Source organism: Pseudophryne corroboree, chromosome 8 (assembly GCF_028390025.1).
Source record: "Pseudophryne corroboree isolate aPseCor3 chromosome 8, aPseCor3.hap2, whole genome shotgun sequence".
NCBI classification, from domain to species: domain Eukaryota; kingdom Metazoa; phylum Chordata; class Amphibia; order Anura; family Myobatrachidae; genus Pseudophryne; species Pseudophryne corroboree.
The window spans coordinates 204,934,387-204,958,799 of NC_086451.1; the positions used below are offsets into that span (position 1 = coordinate 204,934,387).

At 44.1% G+C, this 24,413-nt stretch overlaps 1 protein-coding gene across 1 annotated transcript in view; it reads right to left on the reverse strand.

The window, feature by feature from the left end:
- LOC134948818 (rho GTPase-activating protein 20-like) overlaps window positions 1-24,413 on the reverse strand; it is a 249,261-nt gene that overhangs the window by 112,680 nt on the left and 112,168 nt on the right. The window contains exon 2 of the mRNA XM_063937064.1: window positions 22,026-22,099. Coding sequence (XP_063793134.1) covers window positions 22,026-22,099 — 74 coding nt within the window. The remainder of the gene's footprint in view (window positions 1-22,025; window positions 22,100-24,413) is intronic.

The following is a 24,413-nucleotide window of genomic DNA, read 5'->3' on the forward strand; positions in this document are numbered from 1 at the left end:
GCCGTTTTATCTTCAGCAACCCAGCCTTTCCTGGAACACCAGCTGGTACGATCCTGGGTTCTCTCCATTGCTACAGTCAGGTCTGGTAAGGACTTTCCAACTAGAAGATTATAAGAACTGTCTCACCCTACCAGTGCCTGTGGCCCTTGCCACCCTGTAGTACCCAGGAATTGTATTTATCCTCTGTTGACTTTTATGTTTCCTTTACTGCTGCTGTGTTACGGAGTTTGTCATAATAAACATCATTGACTTTTATCCTGGTTGTCGTGGTCACGCCTTCGGGCAGTTATTCTACATGTTACTTACATGTCTAGGGGTCTGATACAACCTCCCAGGTTCCGTTACATCTCAGCCCCTACAACTGAGGCTGCCTCCCGTCAGCTCAGGCCCTCAGTTGTGACAGTAAGCACTGACCTAATGTATCCAGCCGGAGACCAGGATCAAGCGGCCAGGCCAATGCAAGAACTGGCAGCCCGACTTGAACATCAGGAGGCTGCACAGGGCCACATCATCCGCTGTCTCCAGGATCTCTCTACACGGCTGGATGGGATTCAAACGACCCTCCGTGGACCTGGCACGTCCGGTGCGTCCACTACAGTGACACCAGCTGTAACCCCACCCACCTTACCCATTTCCAGTCCACATCTTCATCTTCCAACGCCAGCAAAATTTGATGGATCTCCAAGGTTCTGCAGGGGATTTCTCAATCAATGTGAAATCCACTTTGAGCTTCTACCTGGCAATTTCTTCAGTGACCGTACCAAAATTGCCTATATCATCTCCCTTCTCAGTGGCTCAGCCCTTGACTGGGCATCACCTTTATGGGAGAAGTCTGATCCCCTGCTATCCTCCTATACTGACTTTGTAGCTACATTCAGGCGCATCTTCGACGAGCCAGGCCGGATAACATCTGCTTCATCTGAGATTCTCCGTTTACGCCAGGAAACACGTACTGTGGGACAGTATCTTATACAGTTTAAAATCCTGGCATCCGAACTGGCATGGAACGACGAGGCCCTGTATGCTGCATTCTGGCATGGCTTATCAGAACGCATCAAGGATGAGTTAGCTACCAGAGACTTGCCCTCTAAGTTGGATGAGCTAATTTCTCTTTGCACGAAGGTTGATCTACGTTTCAGAGAGAGAGCAACTGAGCGAGGAAGATCATCTACTCCTAAATCTTCTGCTCCTCCTCCTCGTCAACCATCTCCATCCAAGGATGAGCCTATGCAAATTAGTCGTTCTCGTCTATCTCCCGCTGAGCGCCGAAGACGTCTCTCTGAGTCTCTCTGTCTCTACTGTGCAGCTCCGTCGCACACTATCAATGCCTGTCCCAAACGTCCGGGAAACTCAAGATCCTAGCTCGCCAAGGAGAGGGCCGGCTAGGAGTAATGATCTCCTCTCCATCTCCTCATGACTGTAACCTCCCAGTGTCGCTCCAAATTGCTCAACGTTACAGGAACGTCATTGCCCTCCTTGATTCCGGAGCAGCTGGGAATTTCATAACCGAAGCTTATGTTAAACGGTGGTCCCTACCCACCGAGAGACTGTCCTCGTCCATCTCTTTGACTGCCGTGGATGGCAGCAAGATTTTTGACGCAGTCATTTCCTTAAGGACTCTTCCAGTTCGTCTGAGAGTGGGAGTTCTTCATTCTGAGTATATTTCTTTTTTAGTGATTCCAAGAGCCACACATCCAGTGGTTTTAGGCCTTCCATGGCTCCGTCTCCACAACCCATCAATTGACTGGACGACTACGCAAATACTGGCATGGGGTCCCTCCTGTGCTGAGACTTGTTTAGCCAAAGTTCTTCCTGTTTGTTCTTCCTTCCCCAGGTCATCGGATGTTCCGCCTCCTCCATATCAAGACTTCATGGACGTGTTCAGTAAAGCCTCTGCTGATATCCTTCCTCCTCATAGAGAATGGGACTGCCCAATCGACCTCATTCCAGGGAAGGTTCCACCGCGAGGCCGAACTTATCCGTTGTCTCTGCCTGAGACACACTCCATGGAAGAGTACATCAAAGAGAACCTGGCGAAGGGTTTCATCCGACCATCTTCTTCTCCAGCCGGCGCAGGCTTCTTCTTCGTTAAGAAGAAAGACGGTGATCTGCGTCCGTGCATCGACTACAGAGGTCTGAACGACATTACCGTCAAGAACCGATACCCTTTACCCCTGATTACCGAGCTCTTTGATAGAGTTAGTGGTGCAACTATTTTCACAAAGCTGGACTTGAGGGGTGCCTACAATCTCATCCGAATCCGTGAGGGTGACGAGTGGAAGACCGCCTTTAACACCCGTGACGGACATTATGAGTACCTCGTCATGCCCTTCGGATTGAGCAATGCTCCAGCAGTCTTCCAGCACTTCGTGAATGAGATTTTCAGGGACATCTTGTACCGCCATGTCGTGGTTTATCTAGACGACATCCTCATCTTTGCTAATAATCTCGAAGATCATCGTTTCTGGGTAAAAGAGGTTCTTTCCCGTCTCCGTGTCAATCACCTCTATTGTAAATTGGAGAAGTGTGTGTTTGAAGTTAAAACCATTCCGTTTCTAGGTTACATTGTGTCCGGTTCCGGACTAGAGATGGATCCTGAGAAACTCCAAGCAATCCAGAATTGGCCTATACCCTTAAGCCTCAAAGGGGTCCAGAGGTTCTTAGGGTTCGCCAATTATTATAGAAAATTTATACGAGACTTTTCCACCATTGTGGCGCCTATCACTGCATTAACCAAGAAAGGTGCTAATCCGTCCAAGTGGTCCGAGGAAGCTACACAGGCCTTTCACCTTCTGAAGCAACGGTTCATCTCTGCACCAGTTCTGAAACAGCCCGACACCGACTCTCCTTTTATCTTAGAGGTAGATGCCTCCTCCGTTGGAGTAGGAGCAGTGTTATCCCAGAGGGCCAAAGATGGACATCTACATCCTTGCAGTTTCTTCTCCCGGAAGTTCTCCCCAGCTGAGCGCAACTATGCCATTGGCGATCAGGAGTTGCTAGCCATCAAGCTCGCTCTGGAGGAGTGGAGATACCTGTTGGAGGGAGCTTCCCACTCAATCACCATTCTTACCGACCGCAAAAATCTTTTATATCTCAAAGGCGCACAATGTCTGAATCCTCGTCAGGCCAGATGGGCACTTTTCTTCTCTAGGTTTGACTTTAAACTCCAGTTCTGTCCGGGTTCTCAGAATCGTAAGGCCGATGCCCTTTCCCGCTCATGGGAGCAAGAAAATGAGTCCGAGTCTGCAGACAAGCATCCTATTATTAATCCGTTGGCATTCTCCACGGTAGGGATGGACTCTACGCCTCCACCAGGGAAAAGTTTTGTTAAGCCAGTTCTAAGGAAGAAGCTCATGCATTGGGCCCATGCTTCCCATTTCGCTGGACATACAGGCATTCAGAAAACCCTTGAATTTATTTCTAGGTCCTACTGGTGGCCAACTCTGAAGAAGGACGTTATGGAATTTATTGCCTCCTGCCCAAAGTGTGCCCAACACAAAGTCTCCCGCCAGTCGCCTGCGGGGCAACTGGTTCCATTATCTGTTCCCCGTCGACCTTGGACCCATTTGACGATGGACTTTGTTTCCGATCTACCTATCTGCAACAAGTTTAATACCATCTGGGTGGTAGTTGACCGGTTCACCAAGATGGCACATTTCATCCCTCTCACCGGTCTTCCGTCAGCTTCCAAGTTGGCTCAAGTGTTTATACAAGAGATCTTCCGACTTCACGGTCTTCCTGAAGAGATCATCTCGGATCGTGGAGTACAATTTGTAGCCAAATTTTGGCGAAGTTTGTGTCAAGCCCTCCAAGTCAAGTTAAAGTTTTCCACGGCTTACCATCCTCAGACCAATGGTCAAACCGAGAGGGTGAATCAGGACTTGGAGGCCTTCCTCCGTATATATGTGTCTTCCTCTCAAGATGACTGGGTTCAACTCCTTCCTTGGGCCGAGTTCAGCCACAACAATCAATACCATTCCTCATCTTCTTCTACACCATTCTTCATTAATTATGGATTCCACCCTAAAGTCCCAGAATTCCAACCGCTTTTCCCAGCATGAAATTTGCACCTCGCTACATCGGACCCTTCAAGATTGAACAAGTCATCAATCCTGTTGCCTACAGGTTACAGTTACCATCCTTCTTGAAAATACCCAGGACATTTCATGTTTCTTTGTTGAAACCGCTGATCCTGAATCGGTTTCATTCCGCACTTCCTCCAGCTCCCAAAGTTCAGACTCAACGGGGAGTCGAGTACGAGGTGGCCAAGATTTTGGACTCACGTTTCCGTTACGGTCAGTTACAATACCTCATTGACTGGAAGGGCTATGGTCCTGAAGAACGCTCTTGGACCAATGCCTCAGACGTCCATGCTCCTGCCTTGGTCCGAAATTTCAACGCAAAGTTTCCTTTAAAGCCTAAGAAGTGTCCTGGGGCCACTCCTAAAGGGGGGGGTGCTGTCACGATCCGAGTATCTGGACGCCATTACTTACCCTTCAGATGCCTCCTAAGGCTGGCTCAGCGTTCCAGGACCGGATCCCGCTGTTCCTGAGTTTCCACATGCAGAATGTCAGAGTGGTGATTTCATCTGCCGCGGCCTCCGCTGTGCCCGCGTGGTTAAATGTGCGCTTGTCAGTCTGGCGTCTCCTGTCTCCTGTGGCCGGCGTCGCCATTACTGTTTCAATTCTCACATGGATTACAAACCAAACTTCCCTCCAAGTGTCTGCATGGGCGCAGCCATCTTGGATTTTGTCATCTGAGCATTTCCACCAATCTGCTGTCTGTATTGTTGATTTGCATAATTGCCTAGCCAACCCCTTCCTTGCTGCAGGTATAAGTAAGCTGTGCCTGAGCAAGGAAGGCGTCAGTGCTTTGGTTGTCTAACTTAGTTCCAGTTTGTCTCTCTCCTGTGGTTGTCTTCCAGGTTCCAGCTCCTGTCTCCAGACTTCTGCTATAGAGACCCGCACCAGCATTCCATCTGCGGTGTAGCCTGACTCTCTGATCCATTCTGGACTCACCTGTTTCCAGTTACAACAATCACCTGCTTCCAGCCCAGCTTCCAGCAGTGTACAGCTTCTCTTAAAGGGCCGGTGTCCATTCTGCAGTTTACCACTCTCCACCGGTATTATTATTTCACCGCTCTCAAACTCCAAACTTCATCAATCACCTGCTTCCAGCCCAGCTTCCAGCAGTGTACAGCTTCTCTTAAAGGGCCGGTGTCCTTTCTGCAGTTTACCTCTCTCCACCGGTATTATTATTTCACCGCTCTCAAACTCCAAACTTCACTATTATTTCATCGCTCTCAAGTTCGTTTATTATTTAACTGGTTCCAGCCAGTATCCACTCCGTACCAACAACAGTCTGGTTCCAGCCAGTATCCACAGCAGCCGTTTTATCTTCAGCAACCCAGCCTTTCCTGGAACACCAGCTGGTACGATCCTGGGTTCTCTCCATTGCTACAGTCAGGTCTGGTAAGGACTTTCCAACTAGAAGATTATAAGAACTGTCTCACCCTACCAGTGCCTGTGGCCCTTGCCACCCTGTAGTACCCAGGAATTGTATTTATCCTCTGTTGACTTTTATGTTTCCTTTACTGCTGCTGTGTTACGGAGTTTGTCATAATAAACATCATTGACTTTTATCCTGGTTGTCGTGGTCACGCCTTCGGGCAGTTATTCTACATGTTACTTACATGTCTAGGGGTCTGATACAACCTCCCAGGTTCCGTTACATCTCAGCCCCTACAACTGAGGCTGCCTCCCGTCAGCTCAGGCCCTCAGTTGTGACAGACGTTAACCACCTCGGAACATCCTCCCTTATACGTCACCTGCAGCGCATTCATAATAAGTCAGTGACAAGTTCAAAAACTTTGGGTGACAGCGGAAGCAGTCCACTGACCAGTAAATCCCTTCCTCTTGTAACCAAGCTCACGCAAACCACCCCACCAACTCCCTCAGTGTCAATTTCCTCCTTCCCCAGGAATGCCAATAGTCCTGCAGGCCATGTCACTGGCAATTCTGACGATTCCTCTCCTGCCTGGGATTCCTCCGAAGCATCCTTGCGTGTAACGCCTACTGCTGCTGGCACTGCTGTTGTTGCTGCTGGGAGTCGATGGTCATCCCAGAGGGGAAATCGTAAGACCACTTTTACTACTTCCACCAAGCAATTGACTGTCCAACAGTCCTTTGCGAGGAAGATGAAATATCACAGCAGTCATCCTGCTGCAAAGCGGATAACTGAGGCCTTGGCATCCTGGGTGGTGAGAAACATGGTTCCGGTATCCATCATTACTGCAGAGCCAACTAGAGACTTGTTGGAGGTACTGTGTCCCCGGTACCAAATACCATCTAGGTTCCATTTCTCTAGGCAGGCGATACCGAAAATGTACACAGACCTCAGAAAAAGAGTCACCAGTGTCCTAAAAAATGCAGCTGTACCCAATGTCCACTTAACCACGGACATGTGGACAAGTGGAGCAGGGCAGGGTCAGGACTATATGACTGTGACAGCCCACTGGGTAGATGTATGGACTCCCGCCGCAAGAACAGCAGCGGCGGCACCAGTAGCAGCATCTCGCAAACGCCAACTCTTTCCTAGGCAGGCTACGCTTTGTATCACCGGTTTCCAGAATACGCACACAGCTGAAAACCTCTTACGGCAACTGAGGAAGATCATCGCGGAATGGCTTACCCCAATTGGACTCTCCTGTGGATTTGTGGCATCGGACAACGCCAGCAATATTGTGTGTGCATTAAATCTGGGCAAATTCCAGCACGTCCCATGTTTTGCACATACCTTGAATTTGGTGGTGCAGAATTTTTTAAAAAACGACAGGGGCGTGCAAGAGATGCTGTCGGTGGCCAGAAGAATTGCGGGACACTTTCGGCGTACAGGCACCACGTACAGAAGACTGGAGCAACACCAAAAACGCCTGAACCTGCCCTGCCATCATCTGAAGCAAGAAGTGGTAACGAGGTGGAATTCAATCCTATATATGCTTCAGAGGTTGGAGGAGCAGCAAAAGGCCATTCAAGCCTATACAATTCAGCACGATATAGGAGGTGGAATGCACCTGTCTCAAGCGCAGTGGAGAATGATTTCAACGTTGTGCAAGGTTCTGCTGCCCTTTGAACTTGCCACACGTGAAGTCAGTTCAGACACTGCCAGCCTGAGTCAGGTCATTCCCCTCATCAGGCTTTTGCAGAAGAAGCTGGAGACATTGAAGGAGGAGCTAACACGGAGCGATTCCGCTAGGCATGTGGGACTTGTGGATGGAGCCCTTAATTCGCTTAACAAGGATTCACGGGTGGTCAATCTGTTGAAATCAGAGCACTACATTTTGGCCACCGTGCTCGATCCTAGATTTAAAACCTACCTTGGATCTCTCTTTCCGGCAGACACAAGTCTGCTGGGGTTCAAAGACCTGCTGGTGAGAAAATTGTCAAGTCAAGCGGAACGCGACCTGTCAACATCTCCTCCTTCACATTCTCCCGCAACTGGGGGTGCGAGGAAAAGGCTCAGAATTCTGAGCCCACCCGCTGGCGGTGATGCAGGGCAGTCTGGAGCGACTGCTGATGCTGACATCTGGTCCGGACTGAAGGACCTGTCAACGATTACGGACATGTCGTCTACTGTCACTGCATATGATTCTCTCCCCATTGAAAGAATGGTGTAGGATTATATGAGTGACCGCATCCAAGTAGGCACGTCACACAGTCCGTACTTATACTGGCAGGAAAAAGAGGCAATTTGGAGGCCCTTGCACAAACTGGCTTTATTCTACCTAAGTTGCCCTCCCACAAGTGTGTACTCCGAAAGAGTGTTTAGTGCCGCCGCTCACCTTGTCAGCAATCGGCGTACGAGGTTACTTCCAGAAAATGTGGAGAAGATGATGTTCATTAAAATGAATTATAATCAATTCCTCCGTGGAGACATTGACCAGCAGCAATTGCCTCCACAAAGTACACAGGGAGCTGAGATGGTGGATTCCAGTGGGGACGAATTGATAATCTGTGAGGAGGGGGATGTACACGGTGATATATCGGAGGATGATGATGAGGTGGACATCTTGCCTCTGTAGAGCCAGTTTGTGCAAGGAGAGATTAATTGCTTCTTTTTTGGTGGGGGTCCAAACCAACCCGTCATTTCAGTCACAGTCGTGTGGCAGACCCTGTCACTGAAATGATGGGTTGGTTAAAGTGTGCATGTCCTGTTTATACAACATAAGGGTGGGTGGGAGGGCCCAAGGACAATTCCATCTTGCACCTCTTTTTTCTTTAATTTTTCTTTGCGTCATGTGCTGTTTGGGGAGTGTTTTTTGGAAGGGCCATCCTGCGTGACACTGCAGTGCCACTCCTAGATGGGCCAGGTGTTTGTGTCGGCCACTAGGGTCGCTTATCTTACTCACACAGCTACCTCATTGCGCCTCTTTTTTTCTTTGCATCATGTGCTGTTTGGGGAGTGTTTTTTGGAAGGGCCATCCTGCGTGACACTGCAGTGCCACTCCTAGATGGGCCCGGTGTTTGTGTCGGCCACTAGGGTCGCTTATCTTACTCACACAGCTACCTCATTGCGCCTCTTTTTTTCTTTGCGTCATGTGCTGTTTGGGGAGTGTTTTTTGGAAGGGCCATCCTGCGTGACACTGCAGTGCCACTCCTAGATGGGCCCGGTGTATGTGTCGGCCACTAGGGTCGCTTAGCTTAGTCATCCAGCGACCTCGGTGCAAATTTTAGGACTAAAAATAATATTGTGAGGTGTGAGGTATTCAGAATAGACTGAAAATGAGTGGAAATTATGTTTTTTGAGGTTAATAATACTTTGGGATCAAAATGACCCCCAAATTCTATGATTTAAGCTGTTTTTTAGTGTTTTTTGAAAAAAACACCCGAATCCAAAACACACCCGAATCCGACAAAAAAAATTCGGTGAGGTTTTGCCAAAACGCGGTCGAACCCAAAACACGGCCGCGGAACCGAACCCAAAACCAAAACACAAAACCCGAAAAATTTCAAGTGCACATCTCTACTCCCAGTAGGCGGCGGCTTAGCATGAGCAAATCTGCTAAAATCTGCTTGCGAGCGAACAACTCGGAATGACCCCCTTAGTGTATTATCTTTTTATTATTAAATTGTGGAATTATTAGACACACCAGCATTGTTGTTATATTGAACAAATTCAGCGCAGCCTCCACTTGTTGTTTTTTTGATGTGACCAGTGTAGGGTCCGGAGCTGGCCCAGGGCACCCCCCCAGCGCCGCACCGCAGTACCGTTGAACCTTCCAGGAGAGCAGTTAAACCGCACTCCTACCCTTTAGCCGCCCTCTTCACACTGTCCCCCTGCTTGCAAGGGGGGACAGTAACTCACTCGCCACTTCTTCAGCACCTGAGGGGGTGGCGGCTGGCTGCCGGGGCGAGCGTTCCCCTGTGGCGGGGCGCGATCAGACCCCTCTGGAGCTCACGTCCTGTCAGTGGGAGCAGTGGCTCAAGACCCCGCAGGGCGGACACTGCTCCCCCCCCCCCCCCAGTCCCTCGCTGCAGGGAGGCCGTCGCCAGCAGCCTCCCTGTAAAATAACAAAACCTGAAAATAAATAAAAAACTCTTTTTTAAGAGAACTCTGTAGAGCTCCCCTAGCTGTGACCGGCTCCTCCGGGCACATTTTCTAAACTGAGTCTGGTAGGAGGGGCATAGAGGGAGGAGCCAGCCCATACTATTAAACTCTTAAAGTGCCAATGGCTCCTGGTGGACCCGTCTATAGCCCATGGTACTAATATGGACCCCAGCATCCTCTAGGACGTAAGAGAAATTACAATATACCCTCCCCCTCATGGATTAATAATTTAATAATGACAAAATGAAGGTCCAACTAATATATTAAGAGAAAATGAAAAATTGATTAATGGAGTGGTTCACAAGTGATAGCAAGAGGTTTAGGTGTACCAACATGAGTATTCTATTGGCAATATAAGGTGGGTTAAGCCGATTATCTGCCTCCTCACCCACATCATCTGCAGCCCCAGCGCCGACCTTTGCTGCTCCCGGTCGCCGCACTACTCACCCCACACAGGGTTTCACCCCTCCCTGCTGAATTGATTCACCTTCTCCCCCCGTTGGTAAGTGGTCACACGTAACCCCGATGCCTCCACTCTGAGTGCTTTGGAACAATTTTGTGGTTCCTACGTCCATTTCCTGGTTACTGCTGTAACTTCTTGCTGAGTCCCGGGATGGCAAGTAACCTGGGGTTGCAGCATAGTATATGGAGGCAGGGGAGCAGAGTAAGCGGTATATTGCGGAAGCAGTATGTGGAGGAGGGATGTGCCCTATACAGTATATAGGGAGGCACTATGTGGAGGGGTATGAGGGTGCAGTGTGTTAGAGCAATATATGGTGGGGGTGCAGTGTAAATAGGGGGGGGGGGTTGGTGTGTCCTTGTCCTTTCAGTGGCTGCCGGCGGCACCACACAGGTGAGGAGCAGCGTTAGATTAATGTCACCGTAAGTGGAAATCAAACAAAAGGATAGAAAATCCAGTCAATTTTGAATATGAAAGATTGTTATAAATGGCAACTGCCAGACCAAAAACCTACGCCTACCCCCACTCTCTCTCTCTCCAGCACCCTTTCTCCATATTCAGCAAGTGTGAAACTGTCAGATCAGTGTTTTTACGTAATTAGCAGCAGGCTGTAACATCTCACTGCATGATCACTTTCATTTTCATTTGGTCAGTGTGGCAGCCTTCAGTGGCCCCTGGTGCACATAAGATGAGCAGCAGTTAGCCTTTTATTATATAGGATTACTGCCGAATTTCAAAGCAGCTATTATTACAGCCGCCCCTAGCTATTCAATTCAAGTCGGAAAAACCTCAAGGTTGAATCCAGATTCAACCTATTCAATCAAACTGCCAGAAATTCAGACTTGTCGGAAAACACGTGGATCGGCGGATTAGCTGCGGATCTACGTGTTTTGTTGGATTAGCGGCCAAATCCAAAGGTTTTAGCCCCGTTTCCGACAATGTCAAGCCGACTTAAAAAGAAAACCTGTCGGATTTGGCAACAAATTGAATACTGAAATGTCGGATTTTTTCCGTTGGAAAGGATTCAACATCAATGGAATAGACCACATAATGGGGAGGAGGATGATTTAGCGACTTGTACACTGGTTACAGGTTACGGTCTGTAGGTCAAATAAAACAATAAAATATTTGAAAAACTTATAGCACATTAAACAAGAAATGTGTCTGAAACAGCAGCTTCTATACTCATGCCGAATACTCCTGTAGGGTAAAACTAAGAGGGTAATTCAGATCTGATCATAGATACGCTAAATTTAGCACATCTACAATCTGTTTCTCTGATATGCGGGGGGGACACCCAGCACCAGGTTAGTCCATCCCTGCATGTCAGGTACTACCCCCCCCCCCCCCCTTTCCCACACACACACACAAGGGTGCAAATGCTTCGTACAACAGCAATGCTTTTGCACCCGGGTCGCAGTGACGTCACACGTAGCCGCCGCGGCACACCACGCAACGGTCCAGACACGCCTACATTGTCTTGACCGCGTCCCGCTAACGGCCCCTCCCGCCCCATGACCGCCTCTACCTGTCAATCAGGGTGTGCACGGGTGCGAGCGCACTCCAATAAGAGCTTCAGACTGCGATCACTGCCGCTGCATCGATCCAGTCTGAATTACCCCCTAAAACAACTCTTTCTTGACATGACGGAATTGTTTGGGCACAAATTGTTTTTCGCACTGAATGCGCCCAGAAGCTGCACAAAATGACTAAACTTGACTTAAGTACTGGGCGCAACGTGAAAAGTGTCATTTGGGGGGCTCAGATGGAACGTTTTTGCACATTTATGCTCGCCACCTCAGGACTCTGCGAGTAGAAATGCCCGTCTGCAGAAACAATTGAATAGCACTAATTTACTATGACCTAGTATGTGCTGATTTAAAAAAAAATAAACTACCCACTATATTTGGGATGTAGAGGAATGAGCAAGACCTGGAAGCTGATCACATGCACTTATACATCTCTACACATGAATAGATTTACGCTACTACAGTAAATAGTGGAAAGCGCTAACTAAAATGACATGACATCTATTGGCAAGACTTCAGTTGAATTTCTGAACAAATTTCTACCATAACAATTTATTCAAATGAACTCAAGTCTTAATGTGTTAACCATGTATATGTTTCTGTATAAATCAATCACCACCAATTACAACTAGTGTATGCCCCAAAAATGATGTCTGAAAATCAGTGAAAACAGAACAGGGCAGCTTATGATGAATAATCAACAGACAGTAATATGATATGAAAATCATGTTTCTTATTTTTGGTTCGCTAAAGAAACTCTTAACTAGAGATAAACACACAGAGGAATCATTTATACAAAAGCACAGAGATAAACAGAATGTAAAAGCTTTTGGCTGCTTTTGTCTCGTCTCTGTTAATGTTTAGGAAGGGAAATTATTTTTTATTTTGGCTGAGACCAGATACAGTAGATTCTCTGTTTACCTATTAAGTGAAACAGACATAAGACGTGAAATGAAATCCTCTCTAGTTCAGCTCAATAATTCCTGTGCTGTACATTCTAAAACTAATGTGAATGGAACAGAGAATAGCGCTTGGTGGAGACTGAAGCAGCCTGGGTGTATTCTGGTGACTCCCAATCACCTAAATGGCTAATGGACAACAGATATTTGCTGAGTACACCGTTGGCGCTCCCACCCTTTGAACAAAAGTCACGTCGAAATCTTGATAAATAGTCCCAAAATAAGTCCTATGTTTCACTTGTAGGATTCTTCTTTCTAAATGTTCTTCTCTAGAAATTAATTCAAGATTTTTCTTGTATGGAGATATTCGTCATAGAGAGAAGAAATACCACATATAGTGTAAAAAACAATAATAAACAACAATAGCACTTGTTATTAGGCGCAAGCTTCCTTTGGGTCTAAATTGAACACTTGTAAATAAATAATTGTAGTTGCTGCTCCCAACAGGTGATTTGGATTATCACCTAATTAAAGACAATAGTTGGAAATAAATGAGAGCGCAATTGCAATTAATAAAATTGTATATACTTTAATACATGCACATCATATATTAGACAGAATTAAAAACAAGGTTAATCTAAAAAGTCAAATTAATATTGGTGCTTGACACACCCCCAGAGGGTTCCACAACCTGTAACTGATCCGGTAATTGCCTGTAAATCAATCACTGTCTCAAGTGTTGGTAGCTTTTTCTACTATGTTTGAATAGAGTTCCACAGAATATTAAATGATGGTTTTTAGGAGTAAAGTCTGATGCTCACCGCTGCTGGAGTTCAATAGCAATAAACTTCCCAATATCTGGTGCAGCGGAGGGAGAAGGAGCATACACCTCTCTGGATCCAAATGCCGTATGAAGAGAGGGAGAGCGGCTGTCAGCAGCGCCGCTCACAGCGTCCCTGTCAGCCCGTGCTCCGTACTCCACAATTAGGGGCGAGCTGATAAGATGTTTCTCAGGGTACACGTGGAAATGAGCGCGGCTGTAGACTGGCAGTGGAACAGTGGAGACAGAGTCCGGAACAGTGTTGTGGTCCTCACAGGGGTAGCCTTTACGCGTTTCTCCGCTGTCAACGTATAGCGGTTTCCTCAGAAGGTATAATTAGGTGTCAAGCTGATCCGATATTTATTGTGCAGTTGGCCAATCCACAGAGGCCATTTAGCAGCAAACAGGTGTACTTAATAGTCTAAAACAAGTGTTCAATATTAGTAGAGTTAATCTCTAACTCCACTTTTAAAAATAATATAAAACATCAGCAATATTTATTTATATATACACAAGCTTTCGATATTTTTATACATATAAAACGTTTTTTTACAAGGAATTGATGTTTTGTTTGATATAAGAAGGCATCACCGTAATTCATGTTCCAAGAGATATACTTTAACTAATAGAAAACAACCAATGTAAATACCAAAGAGGTCAGTGGCACAGCAGACTAATGCAAGAGTCACGTATGCCAATAGACCTATGTTCGATTCCCATCCAAACCCAGATCGCATCACCAATATATATTTTTTATTATGATATTATTGTTATTATTTATTTTTTATATTTTATATTATTTTTCTCTCCTCTTCCCTCTCCTTCTTTATGCAGCTTTTAATTACTCAAATTATACATTATCTCTAACGATCTTATATATTATTTTCAAAAATACCTATATGTTATCAATATATAGTCAGATCAGTTGTCTCTAATCATATTTTTCTAAAGAGCGTAATCATATAAACTTATAGATGAGAAGGAGAGAGGAGAAAAACAAAACAAAATTTCAATCATCCCAACAGGGTATATAGTCATAAGAAAAGGGGGGTGGAAGGGGGGAAGGGGAGTCCCATTTACCAGAGATTGACTTATTAATATCTTCAAGCTGATTCAATTATGCTTTTTTGAAACAGCCCTCCGATTTACCGATTTTTATGTTTCACCAATAATTATAGTTCTGTTTTTTCACAAGTACATATATACACATATACTAGTAATCAATTTATAGCTATAAATACATTCTTATCCAAATAACAAAAAATGAAAAAATATATATATAAAGCAAGTATTTTTCTAAAATCAATGTGACTAATATAGCTCCTTAGGGTGATTATAAGCACACCAAGAGATAGTCAGACAGACCATAACTCACATTCTCCAGTGGGTTATCTTATGCTAAAGGGACATTAAAGGCTATTTAGTTCAACTGATTCATTTAATCCTGCGGGGAACAGCGACCCTAGAGAGAAGATCCAATAAGCCTCTCTTTTGCATAAGAGGTTAAAGCGATCTCCACCTCTGGTTGTGTTCCCAATATGTTCGATTCCTTGTACCTGTAATACATTGATATTCCCCTTATGTTTAGTCTGTACATGGCGGGATAGGCTATGTATACATAGCCCTTTCAGAACATTCCGCCTATGTTCCAGGAATCTTGTATTTAAGGAACGAGTTGTTCTTCGTACATATTGTGCTCCACATTGGCATGTTATCAAATATACAACATATGTGGAGTTACAATTAATGTGATGGTTGATATTAAAGATGGTTCCTAGTGCAGTAGAATTAAATGTGGTACTTTTATTAATTATAAAATTACAGGTAATACAACCTATCCTGCCACATTTATAACATCCCTTAATATTTGATATCTTGCCTAACCAAGTTATAGCAGTATTTTCCGTTTTCTTCTCAGTTTTATAATGACTAGGGGCTAAGAAACTCTGCAGATTTCGATTTTTTCTATAGACTATTCTAGGTTCTTCCTTCAAGCATGTGGATAGGACTCTATCTGCTTTTAAGAGTCCATAGTTCTTCTTAATAATTCTCTTAATGTCTTTCGAACAAGAATTATACTTGGACACAAAGATCAATTCATGTTCAAGTCCTTCCATCATAGATTCTTGTGTATCCATACTTGTTTTTCCCAGCAACAATGTTTCTCTCTCTTTGGAGCTCGCTTCTTCGAGTGCAGAGCTAAGTAGATTTACAGGATATCCTTGTTCTAATAGAGCATTAGTAAGATCTTTAGCTTGTAATTCAAATTTCTCATATTCAGAACAATTCCTCCTTAATCTAAAGTATTGACTTTTTGGTATGTTATCTAACCATGGCCTATAATGACAACTAGAATAATTTAAATATTTATTAGAGTCCACTTCTTTCTTATATGTGGAGGTAACAATTCTATCTTTATCTATTTCTAGGGCAATATCCAGGAAGGTAATGTGACTACCGTGAATAGTGCTCGTAAATTTTAAACCAAAAGTATTTTGATTAAGATGAGTGACAAACTGTGAAGCCGAAAGGTGATCCCCATCCCAAATAAAAAATAAATCATCTATGTACCGCCCATAGAGCACTAGGTTTGCCCCAAATGGGCCGCCCCAAATATATTTTTAGTGTAGTAATTTGAATAAAAAGTGGGTTTATTAAAGTGCATAAAATTCTCGTATCCAATAAAAGTGGCAAATTCACATTATAATAAAATTGGAACCGTACCGTGTCGGGCTCCCAGCCTGGAGCAATGAAAAGAGTAAAATTGGAAGGTTCCGGAATTCCTCCCTCCTCCCTTCACGCAAAACACCGGCCGCAGGACCTGGTAGGGTTCTCCTATTATTCAAAATGCAGGTAGATGGATCATTCAGTGCCGCCAACGCGTTTCGAGTTGTATGTAACTCTTCCTCAGGGCAGAATGATCCCTACCTGCACATGTCCTCTTTTTATACTGCATTTGACCTGGAAGTGAAAGCATACTTCCTGTTGATTACCAATCAATTGCTAATTAAAAATTGCTCTCATCACTTATTTCTTATTTCTTAATGCCTACAACATTTAAAATGCAGTGCTCCCATTATGAAATATCATAAAACAAACATGTCAATAAAAAAATGAGTCCCCATCTACTTCCTGTGTAATATCAATTCAGTCATATATTCTTTTTAAAACACAATACTTAATATGGTGATTGTCACATCCATTAATAAACAAGTAGTGGATTCACCAACTAAACAGTTTAAAAATGAGAAAAGGTCTTTATCTATGAAATATTTCGTTAGGAACGCTTTGCGTTCCATTTACGGCCGCACCCGGAAGTGCCATGCGTTCCACCGCCGCCGGAAATGCATACGCACTTCCGGGAGCGGCGCGAGTGGTCTGCGTTTCAGCTCTCTGTGTTACAGAGATATGGGTCAGCTTCCTGTTGCCTAGAATTGGCTCCCTGGTGTAGCGGCCATACCACAATAGGATCCTACCAATGTATATATCCACATTTAAAGTGCACATATGTATAACAATAAATATATGTGTAACAATAAAACATATTGAGAAACCAGCAGATGTAGATACAAAAAGGTCATATATCCACATTTAAGTAAATACATATGCATAATAATAAATATATGTATAACAATAAAACATATTAAGAAACCAGCAGATGCAGATGCACAAAAAAATCATAATGTTACAGTTTGCATGAAATATTTCTAATGCACATTAAAGGAACCATTTTATTTCAAATTCCTTATTGAGTCCTTCAGGGGCAATGGTTTTTAAATTAAAAATCCATCTCATTTCTGCCTTTGCCAATAAGCTCTCAGAATCCCTATCTTTCCAATTAATTTTTACATGTTGGATTCCTATAAACGGTTTAATAGCATTCACTTTACAATGATGTTCTAAAACTGCTGAGGATTATATTGTCTTGCACAAAGGGGTCCTAACACATGGTGTCTATCTATTGACAGTCTAACTAGACACTATCTATCAACCGGATACTGTCCATTATGATGTTTTCTTTTTCTTGACAGTAATAATACTTCACTTTAGTCTTAACATAATGGTACTCTTTCTTGCACTTTACATTTTATGTCTCAGAGAAGGTCATTTGCTGATGTTTACAATGCGCAACTCAAACAGCGCACATAACATTTGCATGCATAGTTGTGTAAATGCATCAGTTTTCTTGGGACATGCATAAAATGCACACAAGTATCAATGGGCTTTTGGTATGTCAATGTACCTAATTATGCACCCACATAAGAGGTGCACACAATACCGACGCCTCGAAATCCCGACAGGGACTTCATTCCACTCCCCGGGATCCTGGCGTAGTTATGGTGACCGGCGGGATCCCAAGCGCCAGTCACCCATACCCAACCCATCTGTCTGTCTGTCTGTCTGTCTGTCTGTCTGTCTGTCTATCTATCTATCTATCTATCTATCTACACACACACACACACACACACACACACACACACACACACACACACAGTGCTTTTTTGGTAGAAAAATAGGTTCGCAAACTCCCGGGGGTGGTCAGCGGTGGTGGAGCTGTTGGTAATGTGGACGGCACTACAGTGGGCGAGGCAACTTTGTAAGAATAACAAATTTTCCTTGAAAAGGGGTGTGTGGCCTGGCTGTAAGGGTCGTGGCCTTGCAGGAAATAACTACCTTCTACCCCAGTTGTAAGTTGTAACCGTCAAACATTGGCCTCTACAGGGAAAAAAAAAATCCTGATTTATACACTTACATTATTTGCCATTGTTCCTCCTTATAGTAATGCCCATTACACAATATGACACACACCGTAATGCCCATTACACATTATTCCACATCATAATGCCCATTACACATTATTCCACACACCATAATGCCCATTTCACATTGTGCCGCACACCAAAATGCCCATTACACAATATGCCATACACCATAATGCCCATTTCACATTATGCCACACACCAAAATGCCCATTACACAATATGCCATACACTGTAATGTCCAATTCACATTATGTCACACACCGTAATGCCCATTACACAATATGCCACACACAGTTATGTCCCTGATACCATTGTATGCCCCACAAAAAATAATGCCCCTTACAAATTATGCTCCACAATAAGGCTTCTAATTAGTTTTAAATTACCTGCTTGTTGTCAGGGGTCCCATCAGAGAATTCATGCTCATTGCCAAAGGTTTTATGCTAGTTGCCAGGGGTTTCATGCTCACTGCCAGAGGTTTCCTGCTTGTTGCCAGGGGTCTCCTGTTCATGGCCAGGGTTTTCATGCTCATTGTCTGAGGTTTCATGCTCACTGCCAAGGGGTTTCCTGCTTGTTGTCAGGGGCTCCTGCTCGTTACCAAGGGGTCTCCTGCTCATTGCCAAGGGGTCTCCTGCTCGTTACTAAGGGGTCTCCTGTTCATTGCCAAGGGGTCTCCTGCTCATTGCCAAGGGGTCTCCTGCTCATTACCAAGGGGTCTCCTGTTCATTGTTAAGGGGTCTCCTGCTCGTTGGCAAGGGGTCTTCTGCTCGTTGAGGCAACTGTGATCAAGCTGTTAAAGCGAAACGTACGTCACTTCCGGTTCCGGTCCGGGTCCGTCTCACTGGGCGACGGCCGCCGGGGATCGTGCCTCACATCACCGCACTCCAGCGCTCATCATTCAGAGAGATCTTGGTGGTAACTAGCTAGTGCAGACAGGGACAATAGTATTTCTCTTGTCCTATGTGCTTTTTTTTTTTTCCACAGGAACGGGCTCTCTCATTTCTGCAGCCGGGTTACCCTGCACTGCTATTAGAGCATCAGGGTTCCCTGTGCAGCAATATAGAAAAAGCAGAAGCCAGCTTCTCTCTGCACTTTTCCAAACAGAGTGGAGCTTAGGTAGTCTCTCTCATCCTGTATTCAATGTTTTCATAACAGATACAGGACAGCAGAAGACTCACTATCTCCTTATACTCTGATTTACTAGAATTCCTCCACTAAGGATCTAATTATCTCTCAATATGCAATTCTAGCTAGATATTCCCACTAATCTCTCTGTACTATTGTGTATACATGCATCCATAGACCTAATATATTGACAGAGGATCTCTGCATATGACCTACAGTGTATACTATCTGACATAATCACTCAACCAAGCTAGTTATTTACATTTGAATTTTTTGCATGTTATTGAAATTGCATTCTAGACTATCAGCGACAATTGGTACTATTTACCTTAAAGGCCAATTAACAGCTGTTACATAGAATTAGAGCAATTAAGATCTGCAGGTTAGGTGGACGTCCACACAACTGAATGATGGACTTCTGCCTATGTAGTTAGAGATACCGGGGTGATTTATATACACCAAGTCAGTGCTAACAAAAACTTTATCTAACAGCTGTTTCTAGATTGCTTGCCCACACGACTGATTGGTGAGCAGCAAAGCAGAAGAATTACTCCTCAGCTAAGTAATTTTAAGAAAAAGGGAGTACGTATAAACTCCAACAAAAAAACACTTTTGAGCTCATTGGTGTTTCTTTATTCTTTTGTTTTGGTTTTGATGGTGAGAGGTGATGAATAGGATGATCAGACCATTATAATTAAATGTATTCATAGAGAAATTTGAGGTCTCTGGATACCGTTTGAGAAATATAGATTGTTATTTGATATTTTCGCTAGCGCTGAATATTAGACATATGGTGTGTTAATATACATTACCAGAATAGCAGGGTATGCCACAAAACTTGGTGTAAAAATTGTTATATTCACAATTTTTTTTTAAATGAATTAAAAGTTAATTTTTAATCATGTAAAAAATTCATAATTTTATAAAGCCCAGTACCCACGGGCCGATGCAGGAGAGATGTGTGCTGAGCGAACCGCTCAGCACACATCTCTCCTGCCGCTCAGCACAGCGCGATCTGTGCTGAGCGTGCGGGGGGAGACGGGGGCGCTCATTTCACCCAGCGGGTGAAGTGAGCGACCCGCTAGATTGGCCTGCATGCAGGCCAATCTAGCAGCAGCGATAGTGATGTGCGGGGCCGCGCATCGCTATCGCTGAGGGGGCTACACACGGAGCGATCATGCTGATATTCTAAGCAATCTAGTCAGATTGCTTAGAATATCGCTCCGTGAGTACCCCCCCTAAGTGTGCCCCAGAAAAGGCATTGTAGTCCCCTTTTTTCCTTTTTTTGCATTCTCTTGTGAAAAAAAAAACCCTTTTGTCTTCTGCTCGTTGACAAGAGTTTCGTGGGAGATGCATTTCTGCCTCTTCTCCTGGCACTTCAACATCACTGACAGATGCTAGAGGTCAAGCATGACCTCTAGCATCTGTTTCGTGCATCGTGTCAGCAATTTTGGGAGGACATTTTACACCGCATGTGTAAAAGGCCCCCCCCCCCTGCAGCCCCTGGCGGTCCCAAGACACGGAAGGCTAGCGGGGGCTTCCTCCACTGTGTCCCTCACACTGTGCCCGGCTGCATATATACTGTACTGTACAGAAAATTAACCATTTAGAAGCCACCCTATAAAAGATCCTACATTTGCCCGTGCCCTGCATTTGGTGGCGTGTCAAGTGTCTTGCCCCTCATAAAGATTTACATTTTCTGGATACTGTTAATCAAGCTTTACAGTGGGATACCCTTTTCACATTCCAGAAGCACTTTATAGGGGGATGTGCATCCATAGGTACATTTTGAACAATTAATTAAAACTTTTAAACTAATAATAAGTTAAACTTAATAAAAACAATCTTATGTCACTTATGAAGTCACATGACTGCTTAAGTTGCATGTGTTCTTACAAAAGGGCACCTTTTGTCTGGGGGAGCAGCAGAAGAACCTTGCACCAACCCTGCACCTATAAGCACATATTAGTCTTTTTTATACACTGGATAGCGTATGAAATACAATATGGATAAAACTACAGTATAGATGATCTATAGTATAGGCTGTACCAAACAGTTCATTCATATAAATAAGTGGTCAGGAAAAGGTTAAACTTCGTATGCCTCACGGTAAGGCTCTTGTCTCTTCTTCCTGGCAGCTACTCTCTGGTCCAGTGCATTGATTGAATGCTCAGATCCACACACACAACAAACTGAGCAAACTGAGGCTCCAACTCTCCCGCCAATACGCCATAATAGAGACCCGGCCAGACAGCCAGTGGCATTGACCCCCAATAGGGTAGATCAGACTAGTTCAAGTAATTACAAGGGAGAGCGCACCACTGTAAAGCCACACAATAGCCACTGGACTGCCACTCTTTCCCGCTGTGATGAGTTGACAACCGCCAATGGCAAAGAAAAAGAACTAAAAGTGTTTTTAGTTTTTGGGGTGGCAGTTAATGCAGGAAATAGAGGCAGACCCTGATTAAGCTTTAAAACAAGATGTCTGACACCCCACCCTCAACACATCCCCAGGCTAACTCCTATAGCCTATTAACCCTAAATCTCCCTGTGCTACTCCCATCACCCATTAACCCTAAAGCTGCCTGTGTGAAGACCCCCCCAATCTTACTCTGCCTTGGAATTTACATTTACTCATTCTCATAGGAGCATTCGCTCATCACTAATATAGACTGCACTTAGTAGCAGGTTCCCAGCAGCTTCTTTGTATATTGAGATTTATTACAGTGTAAAAATAGTATGATTTCGCAGGATGCACCACTAGCAACACTAGAATATAATGCATTGAGATACATTTATCTTTATTTCCAGCAAAACCCCTACCTGGAATGTGACTTGGTCTTGTTCAGTGCCTTGACAGAGGCAGAGTGTCTTCTTTGTACTGAGGCCCTCATCTTCTGTGAAATGAATGTGGAAGGTATAGTTAGCATACAGGTCAATAGATACAAGTTACCCAATTGGAGCCATATTGATATGGACTGTGCAGAGTTCTCTATACTTGCAAGCTGCAGCATGGGCTAATTAGCAGCTTCAAGTAACAGTAGGGCTGATGTATCAAGCAGTGAAAAGAGTGGAAAAGGATCAATGGAGAAGTTGCCCAAAGTAACAAATCAGCATCTATTGCATGTACTTGATAAACGCTTCCTCAAAACTGCTGATTGGTTGCTATGGGTAACTTCTCCACTTGTCCACGTCTCCACTCTTTTCTCTGCTTGACACATCAGCCCCAAAGTCTCCTTTTTGTCATTTTGTTAACATATTAAGTGAAGTGTGAGTTGGATGAAGCTAGATGCCCCCTTTAAGTATTTTGTAGGAGGAGAAGAAATAGAGTCATCCCATATGACTCGCGTTACATTGCATGTTAATTTTTAGACGTTTAAATGCACCACACACAAAAATGAAGCTGAAATTCAACATTTTTAAAAATATGACAATAATATATGGGGTAATTAGTCATAATTAATGCTTAGAAGCAGAAAAAAATGTACACTCTTAGTAGTTACATTTTATTTTTTATATGCCTAACTCATGTTATAACAGAATGGACATAGAAACTGAGGGGACTATATATTTAAATCTGCTCTCTTCATTCGTTTTACTATATAGGGGGGTACACACAGAGAGATCCATGCCTAAATTCCTTGCAATCTGACTAGATTGCATAGAAGTTCAGCATGGATCTCTGCGTGTGTATGCCCCCCAGCGATAGCGCTATCGCTGGTGCTAGATTGGCCTATCTAGCACATCGCTCATTTCAGCCGCTGGGTAAAATGAGCAGCCACCCCGTCACCTCCCCTTGCTCAGCACACATAGTGATGTGCTGAGCGGGGGGAGAGATGTGTGCTGAGCAGTCTGTGCTAGATTGCTCAGCACATGTCTCTGCCAGTATGTACTGGCCTTAAGATTGTTACACTATACACATATAATACCCTAAACTTATGATTGACACACAAACAAAAAACTGAATGTTACCCTTACTATACTAAAAATCCAATTTGACATTTGATTCATGCTACATACGAAATTCTATCCCCAGTCAAAGAGCTCTGATACAAATGACTCAAACCTGTAGAATCCACATGAATTAATCAATGTAGGCCTCTTTATCTTCCTGATTAGCTGTGAAGATGTATAAAATATTTCCTCTGGCTATGATGGCCATATAAAATACATGGAAATTAGCCATTTTTACATCCACTTCAACAACTTCCATATATGTTTAATATTTACACATGCAGGAAATCGATATGCAATAAATATATCAATTTTCAATGATCACACAAAATACTATGATATTTTAGCAGAATAAATATATAAATATGTTAGTGGTTATGTGAAATTTAATTTTCATGATTTGTGTCCTATATTTCATGGAGTAACCCAATAGTACATCATGCTGTATAAGTGATTGGTCCTTCATTTCCCCCATCTGTAATAGGTTGTGAAACAAAGAATACTCGGTGAAGCGCTACCATTCAACAGCATAAATAAATTTATTAATAAAAAGCATATATAAAAAACTGTCACAATTCAATAAAATATACCCAATATCTTGTATTATAATGAGCTCAGGTATTATGTAACAAACAATCGTAACACAAATGGTACCAATATATATAGTGGAAGCTCCCTGGGAGAAAGAAAAACCACCTATATTCTGGTGGAGACTGCAGCATTTATAATTGTGTTAAGCTCCATGCATGGGCTGTTTAATCGTGTAGATTTTCTTTGAAAGTCCATCCGTTTTTAAATGATGTTAATGTGGTGTAATTATGATCTAACCACCATTTAATGAAGAGCTTATTTGCTCGCAGTGGGTAATTTCCAACGGAATTAAGGTTTATTGGGTAGCTCTAATGGATGAGCTTCCATATGTATATGACTTTAAGCTGTACTGGCTATTTGAAAAAGTCCCGTATATACGGCTTACCCCAACCTTTCCGTGATGAGAAGGTAGATTGTTCTCTCCTGTATAACGGTGGGTGCCGGCTGCCCACACTAAGGTCCTGCTGTGCGTCGATGTCCGGACGCTGATAGGAAAAACGGATGGAGATCAGCCTTTCAAGTGCTGGTGTCAGAGCGTGGATTTATGCCTATATTACATAGGCTTGTAGCTCCGTCTGCGGGAGCCGCCGAACACCCTTGTGCACTGATGTAGGAGCGCGGCTTGATGTCTCCGAGTCGTGCGCTTATGTTCTATTAACGGGAGCC